The sequence below is a fragment of the Myripristis murdjan genome, chromosome 17, assembly GCF_902150065.1.
Source record: "Myripristis murdjan chromosome 17, fMyrMur1.1, whole genome shotgun sequence".
Taxonomy (NCBI): domain Eukaryota; kingdom Metazoa; phylum Chordata; class Actinopteri; order Holocentriformes; family Holocentridae; genus Myripristis; species Myripristis murdjan.
This window is the reverse complement of record NC_043996.1, coordinates 8,064,384-8,085,028: the sequence shown is the minus strand read 5'-3', so window position 1 is coordinate 8,085,028 and position 20,645 is coordinate 8,064,384. Positions and strand designations below refer to the sequence as shown.

The following is a 20,645-nucleotide window of genomic DNA, read 5'->3' as shown; positions in this document are numbered from 1 at the left end:
TGTGTGCTGCAGGAGATGTTTGATGCCACTCTAAAAGACAGAGAGCAGAGTTTTGACTCAGCTCCTGGTACCACCATGTTCCTGCACTGGCTGGTCGGCATGGTCTACGTCTTCTACTTTGCCTCCTTCATCCTTCTTCTCAGAGAGGTCAGTGGAGAATTCCCTGTCACAGCAGTCAGCCTTTCACATTCATGGGCTCTAATGTACGCAAAAGGTCACATGGCATCCATAAGGTTCAAATAAACCATGCAGCATCCAGTGTGTTTGTTTCTTTGTGGCTGTTTGTGCACTGGACACCAAGACAGTTAATAACAGAAAAAGCCATATGATTTGCAGGTACAAGAGAAGATATGTTTTCCCTATTTGGGTTAATAAAGTGTCTTGCTATTAGTGAAAATAGAGCTGATTCCACAGGCTTTTTTCCCTCTGACATTGTGCTAGACATTGTGCTATTGTGCAGCAGCTAGAACAGCATCAGACTTCCTATGAAATCCAACCCGGTGGTACACAGTGTAAAATGAGAGAGGTTAGAGGCAGAAAATGTTATCGCAGATGGTCTTATTTATTTACAGTAATTATACTAATATTTCAAAATTAATATTACAATGATTAATTGATGTCAAAATTGTACTCATGATACAAAAGCAAAAACCTCAGGTTTGTTGTGTTTGTGTATAGGTGCTCCGGCCCGGCGTGTTGTGGTTCCTGAGGAACCTGAATGATCCGGACTTCAATCCAGTCCAAGAGATGATTCACCTCCCTGTCTACAGACACCTCCGGAGGTTTATACTCTCTGTGGTCAGTCAAGTAGCCCTATGATCTGTTCTGCTGAAAAATCCAACCTTCAGAGATAAGACTCAACACTCATATTTAGTCAGGGCTGGGCGATAGGGACAAAATCAGTATCATATCTCAATATTTTTGATCAGTTTTACCTTGACATCAGTATTGTCACGGTATTATAGGGATGACTGTTGGTGCTTTTACAAATATCTACACAATGAGATTTTTGATAAACAATCATTAGTAATGTGGATATGATGACCAAGCAGGTAGTCTAATAAGTTCAGACAATTGCTTTACTGTAAAGCAGCATTTAAAACCATGAAAAGACAACACTATGCCATATCATGATATTATGATATATGAAATCCTAAATAATATCTTGTCTCACATCATGACATTGATATAATATCGATGTATTGACTACCCAGCATTTATTTTAATACAAATTACACAAAAACAAATTTTCATATGCTTGTATGGGTGTGTGTGTGTGTGTGTGTGTATTTCCAGGTGGTGTTTGGTTCCATAGTTCTGCTGATGCTTTGGCTTCCTATCAGGATCATTAAAGTGCTTTTTCCAGCCTTTCTTCCTTACAATGTCATGCTGTACAGGTAAACATGACAATGTGACAGCACCAAATTACAGGCTTTCTCATATTTTCAAACAGTAGTGATGTCTTCCTACAGCAAGAAGTTTGCTACAAACGCGAGAGAAAATGAGACATAGGTTATGCTAAATTAAAACAAGCACTTGTGAAAGTGAATGAAGTTGTGCTCTTGTTTATGTCCTGGCTTCATAGCGACGCCCCCGTCAGTGAGCTGTCACTGGAGCTGCTGTTGCTTCAGGTTGTTCTCCCGGCGTTGTTGGAACAGGGTCACACGCGACAGTGGCTCAAGCGTCTGGTCCATGCCTGGACATTCACCGCTGGATACATGCTGTAAGATGGAGAACCAACCACCCTCCCTCTGACTCTGCTGCACATGTAGCATCAGTAACCCTGGAAGGAATGATTACAATTTGGAGTGTGAATGTTTCCATCTAAGTGTTGTTTACATTTTGAGCACATTTTCGGCAAAAGAAATGTATCTGCAAAAGAAAATACAAATGAATGCAATTCCACCAACTACATCATGCAAAGTTTTCTTCAGGTATCTAGGCGCAAATTCTAAATCAGTAAAAAAACAAACAAAAAAAGAAAATAGGTGGATGCAGCCCCACCAGTGATTGGAGCTTTTATGCACATCAATCCCTCCATGAGTGAAAATAAGGCTAATGGAACGCATTTGAAACTAATGTTGCTGTTTGAATACATTCAGAAGTTTGCAGTGAAAAGGGAACATCTTTGACATGGCAATATTAGGTTACATTTCCCATTTGTTGATCAGAAAAAAAAGGTTGAAGAAAGGCTGGAGAAACAGTACTGTATGATATAATACAGCATACACTGAACTCTTAAAATATTTGGACAGCAGTACCTTTCTTCATGTGTAGGCTGTCTACTTTTGCTATTTGACATGTGAAATGGTACAATACCTATTAGACTAAAGCATTAATATAAACTTTAATGAGATAATTAAAAAAAATATATATAAACTTAAATTTGCTAAATGTGGGAGGAAAATACTTGGTCCCTACAAAAATGGCAGTAAAATAATGTGGCTGAAAAAAAAAAGATTTTTTTAAAATTATTTTATTATCATTATGCCATTTCACATCAACAGCGGTTAGCATATGCAGCCAAATGATTCATTCATTGTATGAATCCCCCACAGTGACCTGCACTCCTACTTGCTGGGGGACCATGAGGATGACGACAACCAGCCAAACAACAACCCTCCCGGTCGCCATATCAACAACCGCATCCCTGGTCTGGGGGAAGGGCTTCACGCTGCCCATCAGGCCATTCTGCAGCAGGGTGGGCCTGTGGGCTTCCAGCCCTACCACCGGCCTATCAACTTCCCCCTTAAGGTGACAGACCACTTAACAACGAATCATATCATTGTCAGCATTAAGGTGCAGAGGTATAAATTTGCCTGTGTGCATTTTGATACTTCATATTCAACCTCGTGCTGTTATACCAATACCAGTTTGACACCAGTGGTTGGCCTTTTGCTGATCCAGCTGGAATATTGTGGGTATTTGAAACATTTCACATGACATACTGAAATAGGTTTTGACCTCATTTGGTGTGTCTCTGCTTTTATAGATCGTTCTGCTGGTTGTCTTTATGTGCGTGACACTGTTGATGGCTAGTCTGATATGCCTTACACTGCCAGGTAAGTAGCACCCGCATGCAGGCACACATGTACATAGGTTATCCAACCTTAGCACACCCAAATGAATTTTGTTGCATTTGGCCCAAATTACTTGATTCAGTGTTAACTATTTATTTTTTCTTGTTATTTTACCATCCCTCTTCCCCTCTCTACCCTTTTCATCATTCATAACACCTCCACCCCCACCCCACTTTTACCTGTCCCTCTCTTCCTGTCTTCTAAGTGTGCGTGGGTCGCTGGTTGATGTCTTTCTGGATGGGCAGTGCTACAGTCCATGAGCTGTACACAGCAGCCAGTGGCCTGTATGTGTGCTGGCTATCCATTCGAGCCGCCACGGTGCTGCTGGCCTGGATGCCACAGGGGCGAACCGTCATCATGCTCAAAGTGCACGAGTGGACACTTATGGTAACAATGCCTCTAAAGACAGTGGCAACAGTAGTGTTGATTTGTATCATGTGTCAAGCTATGTTGATATTTGTTTCTGTCCTACAAAATGAGTGCTCCTTGTCTGGCCTCTGCTTAAAAAAAAGGTGTTTTAAAAGCTGTGTGTGTGTGTGTGTGTGTGTGTGTGTGTGTGTGAGAACAGATCCTGAAGACTGTGGTGGTGGCTGTGCTGTTAGCCGGGCTGATTCCTTTGCTGTTGGGTCTGCTGTTTGAGGTGGTCATTGTTGCTCCACTCAGAGTCCCACTGGACCAGACACCTCTGTTCTACCCCTGGCAGGTAGGTATAGTGTGTGTGTGGTGTGCGTGTGTGCATGCTTGCAAGTGTTGAAATCATACACACCACTTCAGATTGTAAACATCACCTGAGAAGTCATGGATCGCTTAATGCTCACAGATAAAAAAGTTGGTAATGTCATGGCTTTTATGTTTGACTATAAAACAACAAACAACAGAAGACTTACTTTCTCTGAGATTGATATCCCAAATATTGGCTGGAATTGAGATTTGTGTGTGTGTGTGTGTGTGTGTGTGTGTGTGTGTGTGTGTCAGGACTGGGCTCTAGGTGTGCTCCATGCTAAAATCATCGCTGCCATAACACTCATGGGCCCTCAGTGGTGGCTCAAAACTGTCATCGAGCAGGTCAGTGACACAGCCTTTTAGCTTCATTACCAAGGAACAAAATGGATCTCTGACATTTACATATCTTTATTAAAGATGACAAAGCTTAAGGTGGAAAATCTTTTTTGGTTATATAACCCTAAAATGAAACTTCGTCTTCTCTTGGTATAGATGATTCTGTTTACTGCAACAGTTTGAAGAAGAGGATTTTTAGAAGTTATCACTACGGGGCCCTGTTTCTCTTGCATTAAACTACTGAGTTAGCTGTATTAGATTGTTGGCAGGGTGACATAAGCGACATAAGATCAAATCAAATACATAGAAACACTGGACTCTCAAGGAAAAAATACATTCTAAAGGTGAACTGTGATGCAGTATTGGCTATAGATGCAACATTGTAGCCTCTTTCTCCTCCTACAGGTCTACGCTAATGGCATCCGAAACATCGACCTCCATTTCATTGTGCGAAAGCTGGCTGCCCCTGTCATTTGTGTTCTGCTGCTGTCTCTCTGTCTGCCCTACACCATCTCCAAAAGCATTGTTCCACTGCTGGGTAAGGCTCTGTACTTCCTGCATGCCTGTGTCATGCATGTATATGAGTTTTTACAGTAGTGTGTTATTATAAATTATGAAGACATTTAATTTAGTCATCATTAATCATGAACACTGTCTATAAAAATTATGATCTTAGCCATAATTTTGCAACTCTAGGAGGAAGTCATTTTAATTTGTCCCAGTTTTGCTCTTTCTTTTACCCCATTCTCACATCAGATTATAGATCAGTATCATTCATTGTGGCTTGGTCCCTCTACAGGCGTGCAGCAGGAGATGCAGACCCTGGTGGAGAGGAGGATCTATCCCTTCCTGCTGATGGTGGTCATACTGCTCGCCATCCTGTCTTTCCAGATACGACAGTTCAAACGCCTCTACGAGCACATCAAGAATGACAAGTCAGTAGACCGCAAAACCCTTGAGTGCGCACACACATACGAATAAGCTCAGTGTTTTCTCATAATGGTAATGGGATGCTGCAGAGGCAGAATTCTCAGTCAACAGAGCTGCTGCAGAAAAAACTCCAGTCAGTGCCAATCAGCATTTCAGTGCTCTGAGTTTACATTCAGTTTGACTGATAAAGAAAAAGAGAAAAATTTAAATCAGCATTACTCAAATGTGTCATCATAGCAATAATACACACAACCACGTATCAGATTACTAAAAAGATGCACTGTACATAAAAAAGTTTAGCAAAAATTAGTTGCTTACACACACACACACACACACACACACACACACACACACACATATACATATAGAGAGAGAGAGAGAATGGCAATCACTGTGTAACTCGCAAATATACAATGATGACATTTTGCCAACGATAACAGTGGTTTTGCAATACAGGAGATAGGAACTCAGATGTGTTCTGTGTGCAAATCAAGTTGAAAACTCAAACTGATATTTTGTATGTCCATGTCACTGTTGTTGTTTGAGCAAATGGTCCAGGTATAAGATCCCCAGTGTAAAACCTGCTTGCGTGGTGCAAAATGGTATCAGTGAATGTTAAAATATTTTTCACCATATATTAATACAGTTGTCCCTCGCTATAACGCGGTTCACCTTTTGCGGCCTCGCAGTTTTGCGGATTTTTTTTTTTTGTGCAATTTTGCATGTTTTTTTTTTTTTTTTTTTTTTACAGCGCATTGTGTTCTGCGTCCTGATTGGCTAAGGGACTGTAGACCATTGTCAATCAATCTCCTCCGTGCCATGTCTCCTGTACAGTACAGAATGCGTTCATTCTATAATACTGGACTTATTTTTCTACGAAGGTTTGAACTTTGAGAGTGTTTAAACAAGAGAGAAAAGAGAGAAAATGATAATGCCTGTCTGAGAAAAGTGTATAAAGTGTGTAGTGAGGGGTTTTACAGCCTTAAAACATCTATAATAACTGTAAAAATTAAAGCTGATTTCACCTATGTAACTCCTGCGATAAACGAGGGACCACTGTATATGATAAATACTAATAATAGAAAAATGGTTTCTGCTGTGTCTTCTCCAGATACCTGGTTGGTCAGCGACTGGTGAACTATGAACGCAAGACGGGCAGGAGTACCTCCTCATCGTCCTACAGCACCTCATCATAGACCAGACACTGCTCTGGGGTCAGTGTAGCAGAGTCCCACTGTCACTCTGCCCAGCACCAGGAGCCAGCAACTCTGATCTAGCATCAGCTTACCCATAAAGGTCATTTTAACATGTCTCCTTCCCACCCGGATGTCTGTGTCAACTTTACACTTTGAATCACATCCTCCAAACTTTGATGTTGCCCTCTAAGCTCCCCGCATCACTCAGTTTGTGAGACAGACTTACAGAAATACACTGCGGAGGGACATTGTAAAAATAGTTTCAAAACCCATATTTAAAAAAAAAAAAATACAAAAAGCTAAATGAAGTTGACAACCGACCTGCAAAAACTACCAGCTTGATCAAAGCCCACCAAAACAAAGTTGAAGGACATTGGTTTTATGTCCAGCTACCGTTCTCAACTCTGCTGATATTTTACATTGTTATTATATTATTTCACAAAGGGATCATTGAAGTCAGAGTAATTGAGCATAATCTGTCCCTCAGTATATGTGCGTCCCCTTTGAAAATTTGTTGTGAAATACTTTGCATTTGACACTAAGTGACTCTAATCTAACATTTCAGAGGTGAATGTTTCCACTATAATGGGAGTGCCTCTCCCACTGGAGGTTTTGTCTCAGATGACACTAATAATCAGATTGAGGCTGCCAGTGCTAAGGAGGGACATACATCATGAAGCAATGTGATTGTATTTTTTTAAAGATGTATTTATTAGCCATGTTTTGATTGATTTTTAGTGTTACATTTCTGAAGTGAGGTTTTTGGTAGCACAGGAAGCTTTTGAACTAAGGGAGAAGCTCATAAAGAATGAGAAAAAACGTTGATTTTCAGTCTGGACTTGACCCAGGATTTTTTTTCTCTTGTTTCAAATGATTTCCAGTGTAAGTTTTAAACTAGACTGGGCTATGCTGGGCTGTGCTGAGCTTCTGGTGGCAGATGGACACATTTCAAGACAAGGGGAATCCATCTTGCAGAAGAAGTCATCGATAGCACACACCGAGCGAGGGCTCCCTAAACTAAAAACATTTAAACTGGAAAAACCTTCAAGGACGATTTCAGGATGTGCACGCATGCAAATGTTACATTTTCAATGAGCTTTAGTTCAGGATTTTTACACATTTCATCGCTCAATATATTTCATTCTCTGAAAGTGCTCATTCCTGAGAAGCATCTCAGCATGCAAAGGTACAAAGTCAGCATTACTCTGGTAGCTACTCCCACTGTTTGGCTTTTGCAGACAAAGTGTCAACCCCCTCATCACTACTCCTGGAGATTCTCCAAACAAAGTGCTGGAAAGAATCGCTCCTTCCACTTTTTCTTAAGGACAGATGCAAGATTTTTAGATGCTTTTCCTATTCACTACACATTCAGTAGGGAACAAAACCATTATTTGCACAATAACAGCTCTGTCACTTACTGCTATATTGAGTAGCTTACATGTGATGTCGCTCAGTGCCAAGGAATGTGAATCTCTTAAAAACAAAACAAAAAAAGAACATTTCAGATGACAGGAAAGAGGGTTTAGTTAGTGATGAGTGATTAATGTGGTGTGCTTCTAAAAATCCTTAACCATTTTTTGAATTGTTTCTGGCTGCTAATGTAAATCAAAGTAATCCTCTGATGGGTTCTTCCTCCTAAAATATGAGACTTTTTTTTTTTTTTTTAAGATAGCTTTTAAGTTCTTTTGAAGTGTGAAAGATGCTTTTTGGCCATGATCAGCTAATAGAGTAGAGGTAAAGTATTTTTCATGCGGTTTTCAATATGTTGCACTTTATAAAGTCCGTTTGCAATCTTTGCAGAATCCACTGTAGTATAGATCAGATAGAAGAGTTTATCCCCCCCCCCGCCCCATTTAATCTGAAAGATATCAGTATTTCACTGTGGTGACTCCCCACCGATTTTACTAATAGGTTTCACTTCACATATAGTTTTGCATCTGTTTTTGACACTGTGTTTATGCTCCAGGTGTTTGATTAGGAGTTTGGTTACTATGCTTTTCTACTGATAAGGTTCGTGAATCACAATATGTTAGTAGCGTAGGCAGCAGTGTTTATTCACTGTTTCAAGAGTATTTGGAAAAATGTTGGCCACCTCTGAACTGCTCTAGTACTGCTGTGTGGAATGCTGACATGACAAACATGATGCTATAAGTGACCTTTTAGTATCCTCTTGGACACTTTTCAACTTTTTGGTCTTGTATTACAATTCCTAGAGGCAAATGATTCTATTTTTATATGTGCACATAAATGCAGTGGCGTGTACTGTAACATAAAGGTTTACTTTAAGGTCCATCTGTTGTTGGTTCAGTAAAATGAAACAGTAATAAATAGTCATAACAGTTGGAAGAACAGTTGTCTTGTTTTCATGTATGTGTGCCTCTCAACACTATGCTCGTTATAAAAATAAACAAGATGGAATTGGAACAAACATCACCTTTTTTTTCAAAGACAGTTAATTATCAACTGATTTACAGTTGACATTATACAATTTCACCCTTCACAACACAACATTACAGTAAACAGGTCACTTCCACAGCAAATGATGTCGCCCCCCTCTGGGCTAATCAGTAACAAATATGTCACCTTGTTTTGCCCTGTAATTGCAGCTTCCCAGTGAACCAACCAAGGTATCTTTGAAAATGCTGGAACACAGAGGAAAGATTAATCATTCTCCAAGTTATCATCAAAATCAGATCACTGATGTCTGACATATTGCGTAACGCACAAATGAAGGGAGACCAACCCACAAGACAAAAACAAGACCAAATACAGGCCTAATTTTATGTAAAGCATAAGAGCAACGTATAAGCAGTAATGAGTGATTTTCCTAATTTCCACTGTCAAAATGAACATGGGTGTGCTCTCTCCTGTTTGAGAAGTTGACAGCAATCGACTGATTGACTGTTTCTCCTCTCATAACACACACCCCCACACACAGAAAACACAGTCACATTGTGCCAATGACATTTGCCCCTATCCTGCTGAGAGCCTGCTGTGCCTACCCAGCCTCACTAGTAATCTGGCCAGCAGTACCTGGATTATCACACTAGGAGTTCCCAGTCAAGCATGATTAACACTTTTACAATTAAATCTGTTCACATGCTGACAAGCCGGGTGCATTTGGGGCTGTGCTGTCTTGTGGTGCTCTGTGTCCTGTTGGCAAGCCGGTATCCAGTGATTATTTAGCATTCTTTTTTTTTTTCTTTTTTCGGTATCATCTGAGTTTATGATGATTTAAAATCAGCTCCCCCAGATTCTTGCTTGTGTTTGATGACTTGGTGAGAACTAGACACATGTTGACACATGTTGGCAAATGTGTGCCCCCAGTAATGTTCTCTTTTGCAGTTTGGTTAAAGACTAACTAAGCCCCAAACCTAAATCTCTTCAGTCTGACCTCTTGTGGCGAAAAGCTGGGTGCCTCATCTTCCCTGCAGCGGAGTTGCTAGGGAAAAAAACATGTTGGCATTTTACAGTCCTCCAAACCAACAATATGTTGAAATGTCATGTTTTTAAGTTTCTTGATGTAGCATAAAGAGCTAAAGACGTTAAAGAAAGGGACTAAAATAGCTAATAGTCTCTGGACCTCTACTGGAGGGACAGGAAAGGAAGAGAGGTGCTAATTTCTAGAATATCATATATAGTGGCTTCTATAAAACTGAAACAGACCAAAATGAAAAATTTTCATTGTCTGAAACTGGTGTAAAAAAAAAAAAAAAGATGAATGACTTGCTTGATCAGGCGGGAAGACTCACGCAAAGTGTAAAAATATTTTTCTCTGCGCCTCTGCACCTCCGCGCCACTTCAGTCACTTAATAGCCATATCAGTCCAGGTCTGATTTGGGATAATGTCTGCGACTGGTGGAGAACACAGCTTTAGGTAACATGGGCTTATTTGTGTTGGATCCAATTACCCTTCTGCTAATGCACAGCTTTAAAACAGTCTCAGGAGCCAACTGCAGATTAGAGACATATGCACATGAAACAGGATTTCCACGGCCAAGCAAATCAGATTTTTCCACCTCAGCCACCGTTCACATAGAAAAGACATGATTTGTAACTGTTAAGGTCACGGATTGGACCTTTTCATGGGAGTCAAAACATGAAGCAGTCACCTAACGTTATTCCCTCCTTAGGTCGCCCTGAAAAGATTAGCTCTGTGTCACATAGGGTGAGATGACGTTAATTTCTTTTCAACTGTAAAACCAACCTTATGTCACACCAGTGATTGTTAAATCTACATTGAATTTGTTGTGGTACAGAGCACTGATTTCTGCAAATCCTCATGTAAAAATTAAAACATTTCACACCTGGCCCATCTTCTGAACTAACTCAAACGGCTGTCTGTCCATCATGAGGTGCATGGGTGATTTGAACGACCTGGACATCACTCAAATAAATGAACAAATTACAAATTAAAGGCGGCAACATGTTCTGACTGTTTTCTCTTTTTACTATGAAAATGAATTAAATTGTGAAATTACTGTTGATTTTCTTTGAGTGCAATGTCATTCCCTCAATGTCATTCCCTCAAATACTCGACTTCATGCTCTGCATGAAGACAACACTGACCAGTCTGACTACCACAGCCTGTATGCAAATGAGGTCACATGGGTGAAAAATCCAATTTAAGCTGATAGTGTAGATGGAGCCGAAGATGACATAAGAAGGGGGCTTGGTTGACTGGGTTGCAGTCACGTCAGTAATTCACCAAGTATACCTCTTTGATGATCAAGGCGGTAAATTATACCTGAAAGAGGCACACCAACAAACAATCTTCTTCTGTAAATAAATGTTTGTTTGAAGACATGGGCAACAAGTTCAAGTAAAAACAATAAATGTGAATAAAAGTGTTGTATTGCTTCAGAATTCGATGTGCTTTTTGTAGAAAATGCTTCTAGTGTAGCTATGTGAAAAAAAGACTATTCAATTGTTGAATTAGGCTGAACACAGTTGCTTAAATTGTGATTTTTCCCCCCCTGTATATAATGATATTAAGGGAGAAAATATCTGAAAAATGTACCCAGTTTTGTATTTTATTGCATTTAAACAGAAAGCTCTATCATTCCAACTTCAACCTCTCCCTTTGTCTCAGGGGAGGGAGAAGGTGGAGAGAGAGACTAAAGGGATTATCAGTCGTCAGTTCAAGAAACTGCCTCTCTCATTGTCGGCCATCAGCAGAAGACACCAAGCGTTTCTCCAAAAGGAAACACAGGATTAGTAGCTCAACACTGCTACTGCGACTTTGTCCAACCAAGAAGAGCGTCTCTGTCCCACATTTAAAAGGACAACTTCAGCTTTATTTTTTCATCCTGGCCTGGATTTCTAATCAAGTTGCCTGTCTGGTTGCTGGTGCCTTGAGAATACGAAGTGACGGAGCAGTTCTTTGTTGGGAAAAGTTGCTTGGGAAGCGGAAAGTGGCTATTCTAGCACTCCTCCATGTTATATGCGTACTCATGGATTACTCTTTTGAGGGCAGGCCTGTCTTTACCATTCAACCTTTTAATACCTTCTCGTCACTTCAGTAGTCCACAGTGAGTACCAGAGGTAATACATATGTCCAAACGTATCTTGTTTGCATCGTCCTTTGGAGTTTTGCCATGTCTGTAGCAAGGTGAGAAGATTTATTCTACAATAAAGAAGGACTGGCAGCAAGAGCAATGATCTTGTGTACCTCCAGTGACCTCTGGTGACCCTTGTCTTGTGGGAAAACGGAAAACGAGGGAAATAAACAGCAGAAGGACAACAGCTAAAAGGCTGGAGACGACAAGATCACAGTCCCTGTGTCGTGTGGGATGAGAGACCACATCTGGGTTGCGGTGGGGCCAGTGGACATGAACTCTAGTTCGTCCTAGAGTTGGCCTGGCACCCCGCAAGAATTCAAACAGGCAAAGGGGGGAGGGAGGGATTAAATGGTGTTGATACAGGAGAAATCAGGTGACGGTTCAAAGGTTAAAGAGAATGGGGTGGCCGGAGGAGTGGGTGACGATGAAATTAGAGCAAACCAAGTGGTCATGTCTACACCTATCATGTCCATCTCCGAGGCTGATGATGACGGGGATGAAGACCAGGGGTCAGAGGGGTACAATGACGACAGCGAGAATGAAAACGTGGAACTCGAGTATATGCAAAACTACTGGGAAGATGAGGATGATATCTACCAGGAGTTTGAGGAGCTGGACTTCGAGGCGCTGCCAGATCACTCGGACACACGGAGCATTGCCTCGGAGGACTCTTTCTACCCACCAGACCGTTTGATTACGTCCCACTTGTACCGGTCACCGAGCCCTGAGAGCCCCGAGCCAATCTCCTTCTTCAAGGCCTGCTGCAACAACAACGCCATCATCGTCAAGATCATGATCAGACAAGGAGTGACAGAAGAGGAAGTGAGGGAGACAGATAAGAACAGAAGAGTGGGTGTCTAGCTTCAACACTTACTGAAATGTGTGACATTCCTCAGACATGTCAGGTTGCTATTTTGAAACGAGCATAAATCTACACTGGAGCAAAGTGACTACAAGAATGTTGTGTTTGGGGTGCAAACAGAGGCTTTTGAATAATGCAGCTAATGTATACAGGAACAGCTAAAGAAGACCGAGCTAACAGCGAGACAAACAAATCTAATGGTGCCAAAGTGAAGTACTGTATCTTTCTTAAACAGTGATGATGTGATGGTTGTCAGTCTTTCCCAGTGGCAATGTGAATCAGGCCTATGGGCAAATTTAAGAGGCCAGCAGTGGAGCTGCATCCACAACTCCTTCTCACCCAAAGCCTCTGTTGTCTAACTTTCCTGATTGAAATGGAAGGAGCTGTGACCTGTTCAAATCTAGAAAAAAAAAAAAAAAAAAAAAAAAAAAAATTGGTTGTTTGCACAGCCAAACACAACTTTTTTAGTCATTTTGTAGCACTGAGGACTTACACTGGTTTCAAGTTAGCAGTCAGAAGAACTGCTTGGTGTATAGATGTTTATGTGATGTACATATCACTAATAGAGAGAGGGAAAGGAGAGAGGGTTAACACACATGCTTTTATACCGTAGGACAAACTGAAATGGGTATGCATAAGGGGAAAAAAGTTTTCAGATCATCAATCATCACAATTGATGATTGCTGGCATATTTTGATGTCATTGGTCGCTCAAAGCATGCAAATCCTAAAACACTGCCATCATAGAAATCCCCCTTTGTGTATAATTGATGTACAGCAGGACTCTGAGTGCATTATTATTGCATCACTGCCAAAATATGCCAGTTTAGCCTTTCTCTGTAAATCTGTGTTTGTTTTAATTTTACATAACCTAAGATTATTTTATGTATAATTAAAACTGGCACAACAACTCAGGCAATTGGGTATTCAGGGCTCTTAGCTCTGTTTGTTCTTCTTCTCTATTGTGAGAAAGCTATTTCACAGGACCTGGCAAAGTCAGCTCTGTTAGAATGGTGCAGTGAAGCACAGACAAACGTTGTCACTTAACCTGTGTCAGCTCAGGTTTTATTCTCACTGACAGTCACCTTTAGGATTTGTGGGCAGGCGAGTGGAGCCTAGTTCAGCCCCTGAGCCCCAACAAGTCAGGAGTCTTCATTCCCTACAGGACAAATCCTGGAGGAGAGCTCAGAGCAGTTGGTTAAGCCTCGAGTGACAGATGGGAAGTAGAAATTTCACACAGTCTCAAGAAGCAACTTGGCACCAGGGCTCAGCTTTTAAAGGGCTCGCCAAGACTGGGTAAGGGATATACTTAGAGTTAGAATGGACAGAAGAGTCACTTCCTGGAGTATTTTGGTGTTAAAATAATTCAAATTGCTTACCATAGCATTTGGATTGTGCTGCGAGGAAGATGAGGGTGGTTTTATGTGTGGACAGCTGAGGAGACTCACGCGAGTGTGACAAACTCATTTGACACCAGGATGGTTGGCCAAACGATGCCTTTGCCAACAGCAGGCTTTTGTGTGTCTTTCTGTAAGCCAATAACTGTTTCTGTGAAAACAGAATCAAACACTAAGAACCCAGTAGAGCACAAACCTCCACCGCAGCCAAACACCTCGTCAACTTGTAAAGCTGCAGCGTCCGTAACAGTTTATGTTCATCATTTGTCTTTTGGGTTTGATCTTCAGATTAAAAAAAAAAAAAAAAAAAAAAAAAAAAAAAAAAGCAAATCTGTTTAGCAGTCTACTGGGATGTCCCAAATGTCATACTTTCCCAGCAGTGCAACAACACAGCATTGAAGTTATGGCTACAAATCAAACATCGTCTACCGCTTTCAATCCCAGATCCAGATCATCACCAAAATTTATTCAAATGATCTTAGCACCGAGGACCGTCTGTTCGCCAAATTGCAGCCAAACCCATTTGTTGCTTCTTGCTGACAAAGAGACAAGCAGCAGCCGTGGCATGATGCTGCAGCATGGAAAATGCTGCTGAGTTTGAATCTGAGACTTCCAGTTGAATGATGCCTCTTCATTCATCAACAGCGCAAAGTAAAACACAACAGAATAAATTAAGTATGTAACAGCAAAACTGATGAACTGTTGTCATGTTAGCACCTGTCCAGTCTCTTTGCAATAGCAACCTGTAGTGGCTCACAGCTGAGAGTTTTGTGCTACGTTGCTGGCTAGATATGCTGAGGCTCTATATGAATTACTTTGGCATTCATATTTCTTGTGTTTTTTTATGTACTTTACCAAAACTGTTGTAAAATGCAGCTTTGCATGCTCCAAAAGCAAAAGTGAAATTGATTGGCTTGGGCTCTTCCTCATTCAGCTGGAGGTGTGTTGACATATCTGCACTACTGTCCACGTTTATATTATTTTTTTCATTTATTTATTTATTTAATATTTAGTTGCCCAAAGCCAAAGGGGTTTGGAGATCCAAGATCTTTATGTGGTTCTAAGTCCCAAACTGCCATGAATGCAGATTGATCATAAACTTAATTAGAAAAGCATCTTCCTGGTATATCACACTATCCAGTGCAGCCAAGAGGGATGCACTATAATGATGTGCTGATGTTGTCATAGTTTAATGCGCTGTTGTTGTTGTTTTTTTTTTTTGAAAGGAAAGGTCATTGAAAGTGCACAGACTCCCATGAGAACATTCTTTACTATAGGATTACCATGTTACTGAGTTAAGTTGGTTTGAGTATTGAGACATGCTGTCAGCTCTACTCTTAAAATACAATATATCACACAACTGAAGTACATGAGTAGGGCTTTCCAAAAAAACAAAACAAAACAAAGAAACAAACAAACAAAAAAAATGCCTGCAACAATAGGCCTAGTTATTCACAAATATTGCAAATGTAATTTTTATTCTGGCTTCAAAAATTCGCTCACTGTTCAGGTACAATTTCAGATTTTGAACACAAGCTTGCCATAACTCCTGTTAGCTTCCTCCTGCAGTTTGCACAGCCTCTGTCGTTGTCTTTGTCTCATGACCTTAGATGCCTTTAAACCGAGCTCTCAGTGGCTCTTATCCTACTAAAAGGTTTCATAGGTCAATCGGCTCTAAAGCTGGCCTTGGGGAGGTACTTGGGCAGTAAAAGACTCTGAGCAGCAAGAAACAGGAGTTATCTGCAGTGCATTACCAGACTAAATGCGGGATACTCTGGCACAGGGAAGGCCTATTTGTTCCTTGTCTTACTTGGTTTGGGAACGCTGCGCTGTATGCACTGCAATCAAACTCCTTAAACTGGTGACATATGAGCCTATAGGTGGGTCACAAGATCACACTTTCTCAAGTTGTCACAAATTCAAATGTGATTGCATTTAGCAAATGAAGGAAAAACAGTATGGAAGCTATTTTTTTCATGGATTATGCAAAATGAATATCCTCAGGCTGGTGCACAAATGGAGCATAATATTTGGCATAATTTGGACATTTTTCTTTGAGCTGTGAAATCCCAGCCCTCAAAACTCCCCATACAGTGTTTGTTTTTGCAGCAGTGCATAGAAACTGCTTGTAATTTTCTGCAGTATATTTAATTTGCATGACAGATGATGTCAGCTGTCCGTTTAATCTTCCTGGATTATACTTTCTAACATGATGCTGGGTGCATACTGGTCAAGCTTTGAAGGAAGATGGGCTTGGTGGTTGATTTATTTAGCTATTTATGTCTGTGTCGGATAAACAGTTTAAGAATCTTGCTTCTCCTCCTAGAGCAGATTTGAGAGTGCGAAATGGAATCATTTCCTCTTCACTGACACAAACTGTCTTAAGATTTTGGGGGAAGAAATAACAGTAATAATTTATCCACCATTATTATGCTTTTTAAATATGTATAGATTATCCAGTGGTAATTGAATAGTTCATTGCTTGACACGTTAACACTAGCCGACTGGAAACTCATGTTAAGTCTGGGTTAATCGTCTATTATCATCTATTTGCCTCCTTAGAGACTGGACAGGCATACTTTGACTTTAGGTAGTGAAACTGACCTTTCTTTCTTTCTTTCTTTCTTTCTTTCTTTCTTGTTTTGTGTGTTTGGTTATCATCACATCAATTCACATCAATTATGTACCCCTGTGAGAAAATATGTGTGTCAAAACATTCTTGTGTGTGTGTTTCAGTCTGGCCTGATTGTTGCGTGCTACCAGGGTTATGTGGATGTGGTCATCGCCCTCTCCCAGTGCCCATATATTGATGTCAACTGGCAGGACAATGAGGGCAACACGGCTCTCATTACCGCTGCTCAAGCAGGTAAAATGACACTTAATGAGCCTTAGAATGTAAGACGTCCTTTAACGCTACAAGAGGCATTTATAAACATTAATTTATCTTTCAAGAAATTAACTGTAGCACCTTGGTATAATTGCCATGAACAAATGAGACCATCGTTGAGGAGACGAGCAGCTTTTCTTGCATATTAATGAAACTGTTGGTGCCAGCGTTTCTCAAAGCTGAAGCGCCATACCAAAACTATTTTGACTTTTTGTCATCACTTGTGACTTTTTGGCATAGTTGTATCTTTCTGTCCCAAATATCGGTTGCCTATATGTGAAGAGGCCGTCATGCACAATCACTAAAATGACTGTTTAACTCATTTGCTTTCCACAGCCAATTATCACTTCTGTGGTTTATGAATGGTGATGACTTTGTTAGCCACAGAAATAGAATGTTATACCTCTGCATGATTTGCAAAACTCCTGAATGCTCTTGTGAGATGTAAGTGGCCTAGCAGCTTAGTTCTGGTGTATGCCGGACTGAATAGCAAGCGCTCCCTCTGTTTCTACTTTATCTTTGTTCTGGAGTGCAACTTCCACCCAATCGCTGACACAGATCTTTCAGTGTTTTTTATGCAGTAATGAAAAGAGCAGCTCTGTGTCACAGTTGGTCAGAAAACTCATGATTAATTTGAAAAACCATATACCCATATAGATCTAAAACTTTTAGCCACATCTGTAATAATCTTTGACTGTTTTATAGCCCCTGTGAGCAGCTTCATTTAGCATAGTTTAGCATTACTCTTCACAATCAGTTGCTTAACACTGAATGGAAATTTATTGCAAGGAATTAAGGCAGGGACCTCCTTCATTGGTTCAAATGAAAGCACAAAGTATATTATGTGACAGCAACAGTCACTTTTATATACTCTCATTAGAATGTACCATCACAGCCAATTTAACAGTGATGCAGCCACATTTCTACAAGTCCCAGCACCCTGCCCCACGTCTGCTAATGATGATGAATGGTCTGCTGTGGCCTGTGATGAATAGCTGCAGACTGCTCTTCATTTTCTGCTTCATTAAAGGAACTATTGATCCCCTTTCGTGACAAAGTAGTCTGCAACACCTCAGGGAGAACAGGTGAATAAGACTGAGTCAACACAAACACAGCAGAGTCACAGCCGAAATGGGGTCACAGGCTTCTTTATGGTGTGAGCCCACATAATAAAAGTAGTAGATAATGGTTTAATGAAACACAGTATCATGACATTATGGAAAATGAGAAGACTCTGAGACACAGATTATGTATTGTGGGCATAAATTCTTGTAAAACTGCGTTCCTCCACTGCAAACAGGAGAGTGTGACAACAGCACGAATGGGATATTCTGTTTTCCTACATTTTATTACCATATTATATTTTTACATTACCTGTACATTACATTATGACATTTTGAAAATGGGAAACTCACAGTACATTTGCATGTCTGTTTGTTTGCATGTCTATTATTCAGAAGACGTTTTGAACAATTACTCCTTTACTATGTTTGGAACTACATTTTACAGCAACAATTCATTGCAGTATTCACATGCAAGTCACTTCCAGCTAAACAAGGTAGACACATTTCTTTCACTTTTGGTGCACAAAACAACTATTTACATTTTAAAACATTGTACTCAGTGATTTCACAAAATTCATGGAAATCTGCTGTTTCACGAGCCCACTGTTCTGACCGTGCATCGCTAAATTTCAACTGATGACAAAGCAAAGCTCAGTGTTTTAGAGGCTTACCCAGGTAAGGAGTGCAACCATGACTATTGGGCAGTAGGAGGAGACCTGGAACTGCATGATGATGTGTGTCCATGATGCTTCTCTTATGTCTGCAGGTCATATCATGATCTCCAACTACCTGCTGAACTACTTCCCAGGGCTGGACATAGAGAGGAGGAACTGTCACGGTTTCACAGCCTTGATGAAGGCTGCCATGCAGGGCCGTGCCGAGTGTGTCAGGGCACTCATGATGACTGGTAAAACACACACAGAAATAGCATGTGTTCACTGCACAATGCAAAACACAAAATGTGTTCAGAAATGCACACACACAGGCACACACACATGCAAATGTGCATACACTCACAACAATAGAGCAGTCTTTCAGTCCTATATGGATTCTGTTGTACCTTTTTACTTTCTCTTTATTTTTTACTGTCTTAAACTCAAAGTGCATCCAATCTAGGAGATCAGGTTTTGCAAAATCCCTTTTTCCCCTGTATAAGGGTGCAGGTCTCAGATCTCTGTAGTAAAATATATATATTTTGGAATACCTTAGATTTGAATACCTACTTTGAAATGTAGTGGAATAAAATTACAAATGTTGATCACGATATAATGAGTGCACAAAGGTGAGTAAGTGCAGTGCTTTAGTTTAAAACTTCCCCTCCACTTGCATTGCTACTTGTATTTTCAGGGGGGGATGTGGAAGCGCGGGACTATGGGCGTAAGATGACTCCGAGGGAGTGGGCTCTCTTCACGGGTCGCTATGAGACAGCATACATGATGGATCGGCTGATGGCCCAACCCTGTGCCGAGCAGTTCTGTGACTCCTTCCGGCTGGAGTGGCCCATGTTGGAGGTCAGTACATTCATCACTGTCACTACAAAACCTGGGGGCATCTAACAATAGTGGCCATAGAGGGCCCACTTTTAAATGAATGCACTTCGTCAAACTAGATGAATTACTGGTATACTATATCTCCATGCTAGGAATTATTTGGGGAATTGTTCTCTTTGGCAATTAGTTGATTCTTTGCCCCACACTTTTGTATCTTTTCAACCTTGTGTTTTTGGTTCTTCTACAGGAGCTGGTCGCTCAGGCCCAAGAGCAAAAGTCCTGCTGGAAGCGTTTCATCAACCTCTTCATCTGCTGCCCTTATAAGTTTTACTTCAACAGCAAGGTCAACCCTGTGGATGATGGAGTTCTTGACTACATGGTCCGGATCACCACCAGCCTCTCCAGTCCGCTCATCGCCACAGCTTGCCACACGGTGAGCCCCGGCAGCCCGCCGTGCATTGGGAAGCGTCGCCTCGCAGTGCAGGAGATCCTGAGGAGACAGCGGCTGGCTGAGCTGAAGCGCCTCGGTCCCGACAGGCTGAACAACTACAAGAGTTTTTTCCAGAACTCACGAGTCCTCCTCATCCCCAAGAGGAGGGACCGGCGGGCCAGCCTTCAGCCTCAGCTGCTGACTGAAGTGGCAGCGGTGTCCACGGTGGCCATGAGACGAGCCAGCCTGCTGCCACTGAACATGATGAGGAGAAGCAGTGTGCGGCCGGGCATCGTGGTGCCCAAGGTCAGGCTCTGCAAGGCCCCAGTACCGAGCTTCATACCAGACATCAACAGGAGGAACAAAAACCGCAACCAACTCCAGATCCCAAAGTGGGATTACAAGATGAAGAAGGAGTCATCGAAGTGGGAGGCAGAAAGGCAAAAGAAGCTGCCTTTGAAAAAAAGGAGATGAGAGCAAGGGGAACATAGCAGTGCCATGCTCACATCATATTGGACTAAGAACAAGATGGCATGCTGTTGCTTCATCTTGGAAGTGTGTTTTGTAGGGACACTCACATCCAAACTGACAATTATAATAGGCAGTACTTTACAGTACTTTAAATCAACCCAAAGAGCTGGCTGCATTTTTAATACTCTGCCTGCGTTGACATACTCTAAGTGGCACAGA

The 20,645-nt window shown here is 41.2% G+C and overlaps 2 protein-coding genes across 6 annotated transcripts in view; both read left to right on the top strand.

Annotated features, from left to right (window-relative positions):
- Nucleotides 1-8,611, top strand: part of LOC115374617 (E3 ubiquitin-protein ligase MARCH6-like) — a 33,274-nt gene extending 24,663 nt beyond the window's left edge. For all 5 annotated transcript variants that reach the window (XM_030073600.1, XM_030073602.1, XM_030073601.1 and 2 more), the window contains 12 exons: nt 13-147; nt 679-798; nt 1,297-1,397; nt 1,586-1,723; nt 2,559-2,754; nt 2,993-3,062; nt 3,286-3,467; nt 3,649-3,783; nt 4,056-4,145; nt 4,545-4,677; nt 4,939-5,074; nt 6,181-8,611. In XM_030073600.1, the coding sequence (XP_029929460.1) occupies nt 13-147; nt 679-798; nt 1,297-1,397; nt 1,586-1,723; nt 2,559-2,754; nt 2,993-3,062; nt 3,286-3,467; nt 3,649-3,783; nt 4,056-4,145; nt 4,545-4,677; nt 4,939-5,074; nt 6,181-6,265 (1,521 nt within the window). In that variant the 3' untranslated portion in view covers nt 6,266-8,611. The remainder of the gene's footprint in view (nt 1-12; nt 148-678; nt 799-1,296; nt 1,398-1,585; nt 1,724-2,558; nt 2,755-2,992; nt 3,063-3,285; nt 3,468-3,648; nt 3,784-4,055; nt 4,146-4,544; nt 4,678-4,938; nt 5,075-6,180) is intronic.
- Nucleotides 8,612-12,174: 3,563 nt separating this feature from the next.
- ankrd33bb (ankyrin repeat domain 33Bb) lies at nt 12,175-20,576 on the top strand. The gene is made up of 5 exons (XM_030073585.1): nt 12,175-12,675; nt 16,821-16,950; nt 18,802-18,942; nt 19,383-19,546; nt 19,773-20,576. The coding sequence occupies exons 1-5, from the start codon at nt 12,175-12,177 to the stop codon at nt 20,427-20,429; spliced, it is 1,593 nt and encodes a 530-aa protein (XP_029929445.1). The 3' UTR covers nt 20,430-20,576.
- Nucleotides 20,577-20,645: the final 69 nt, after the last annotated feature.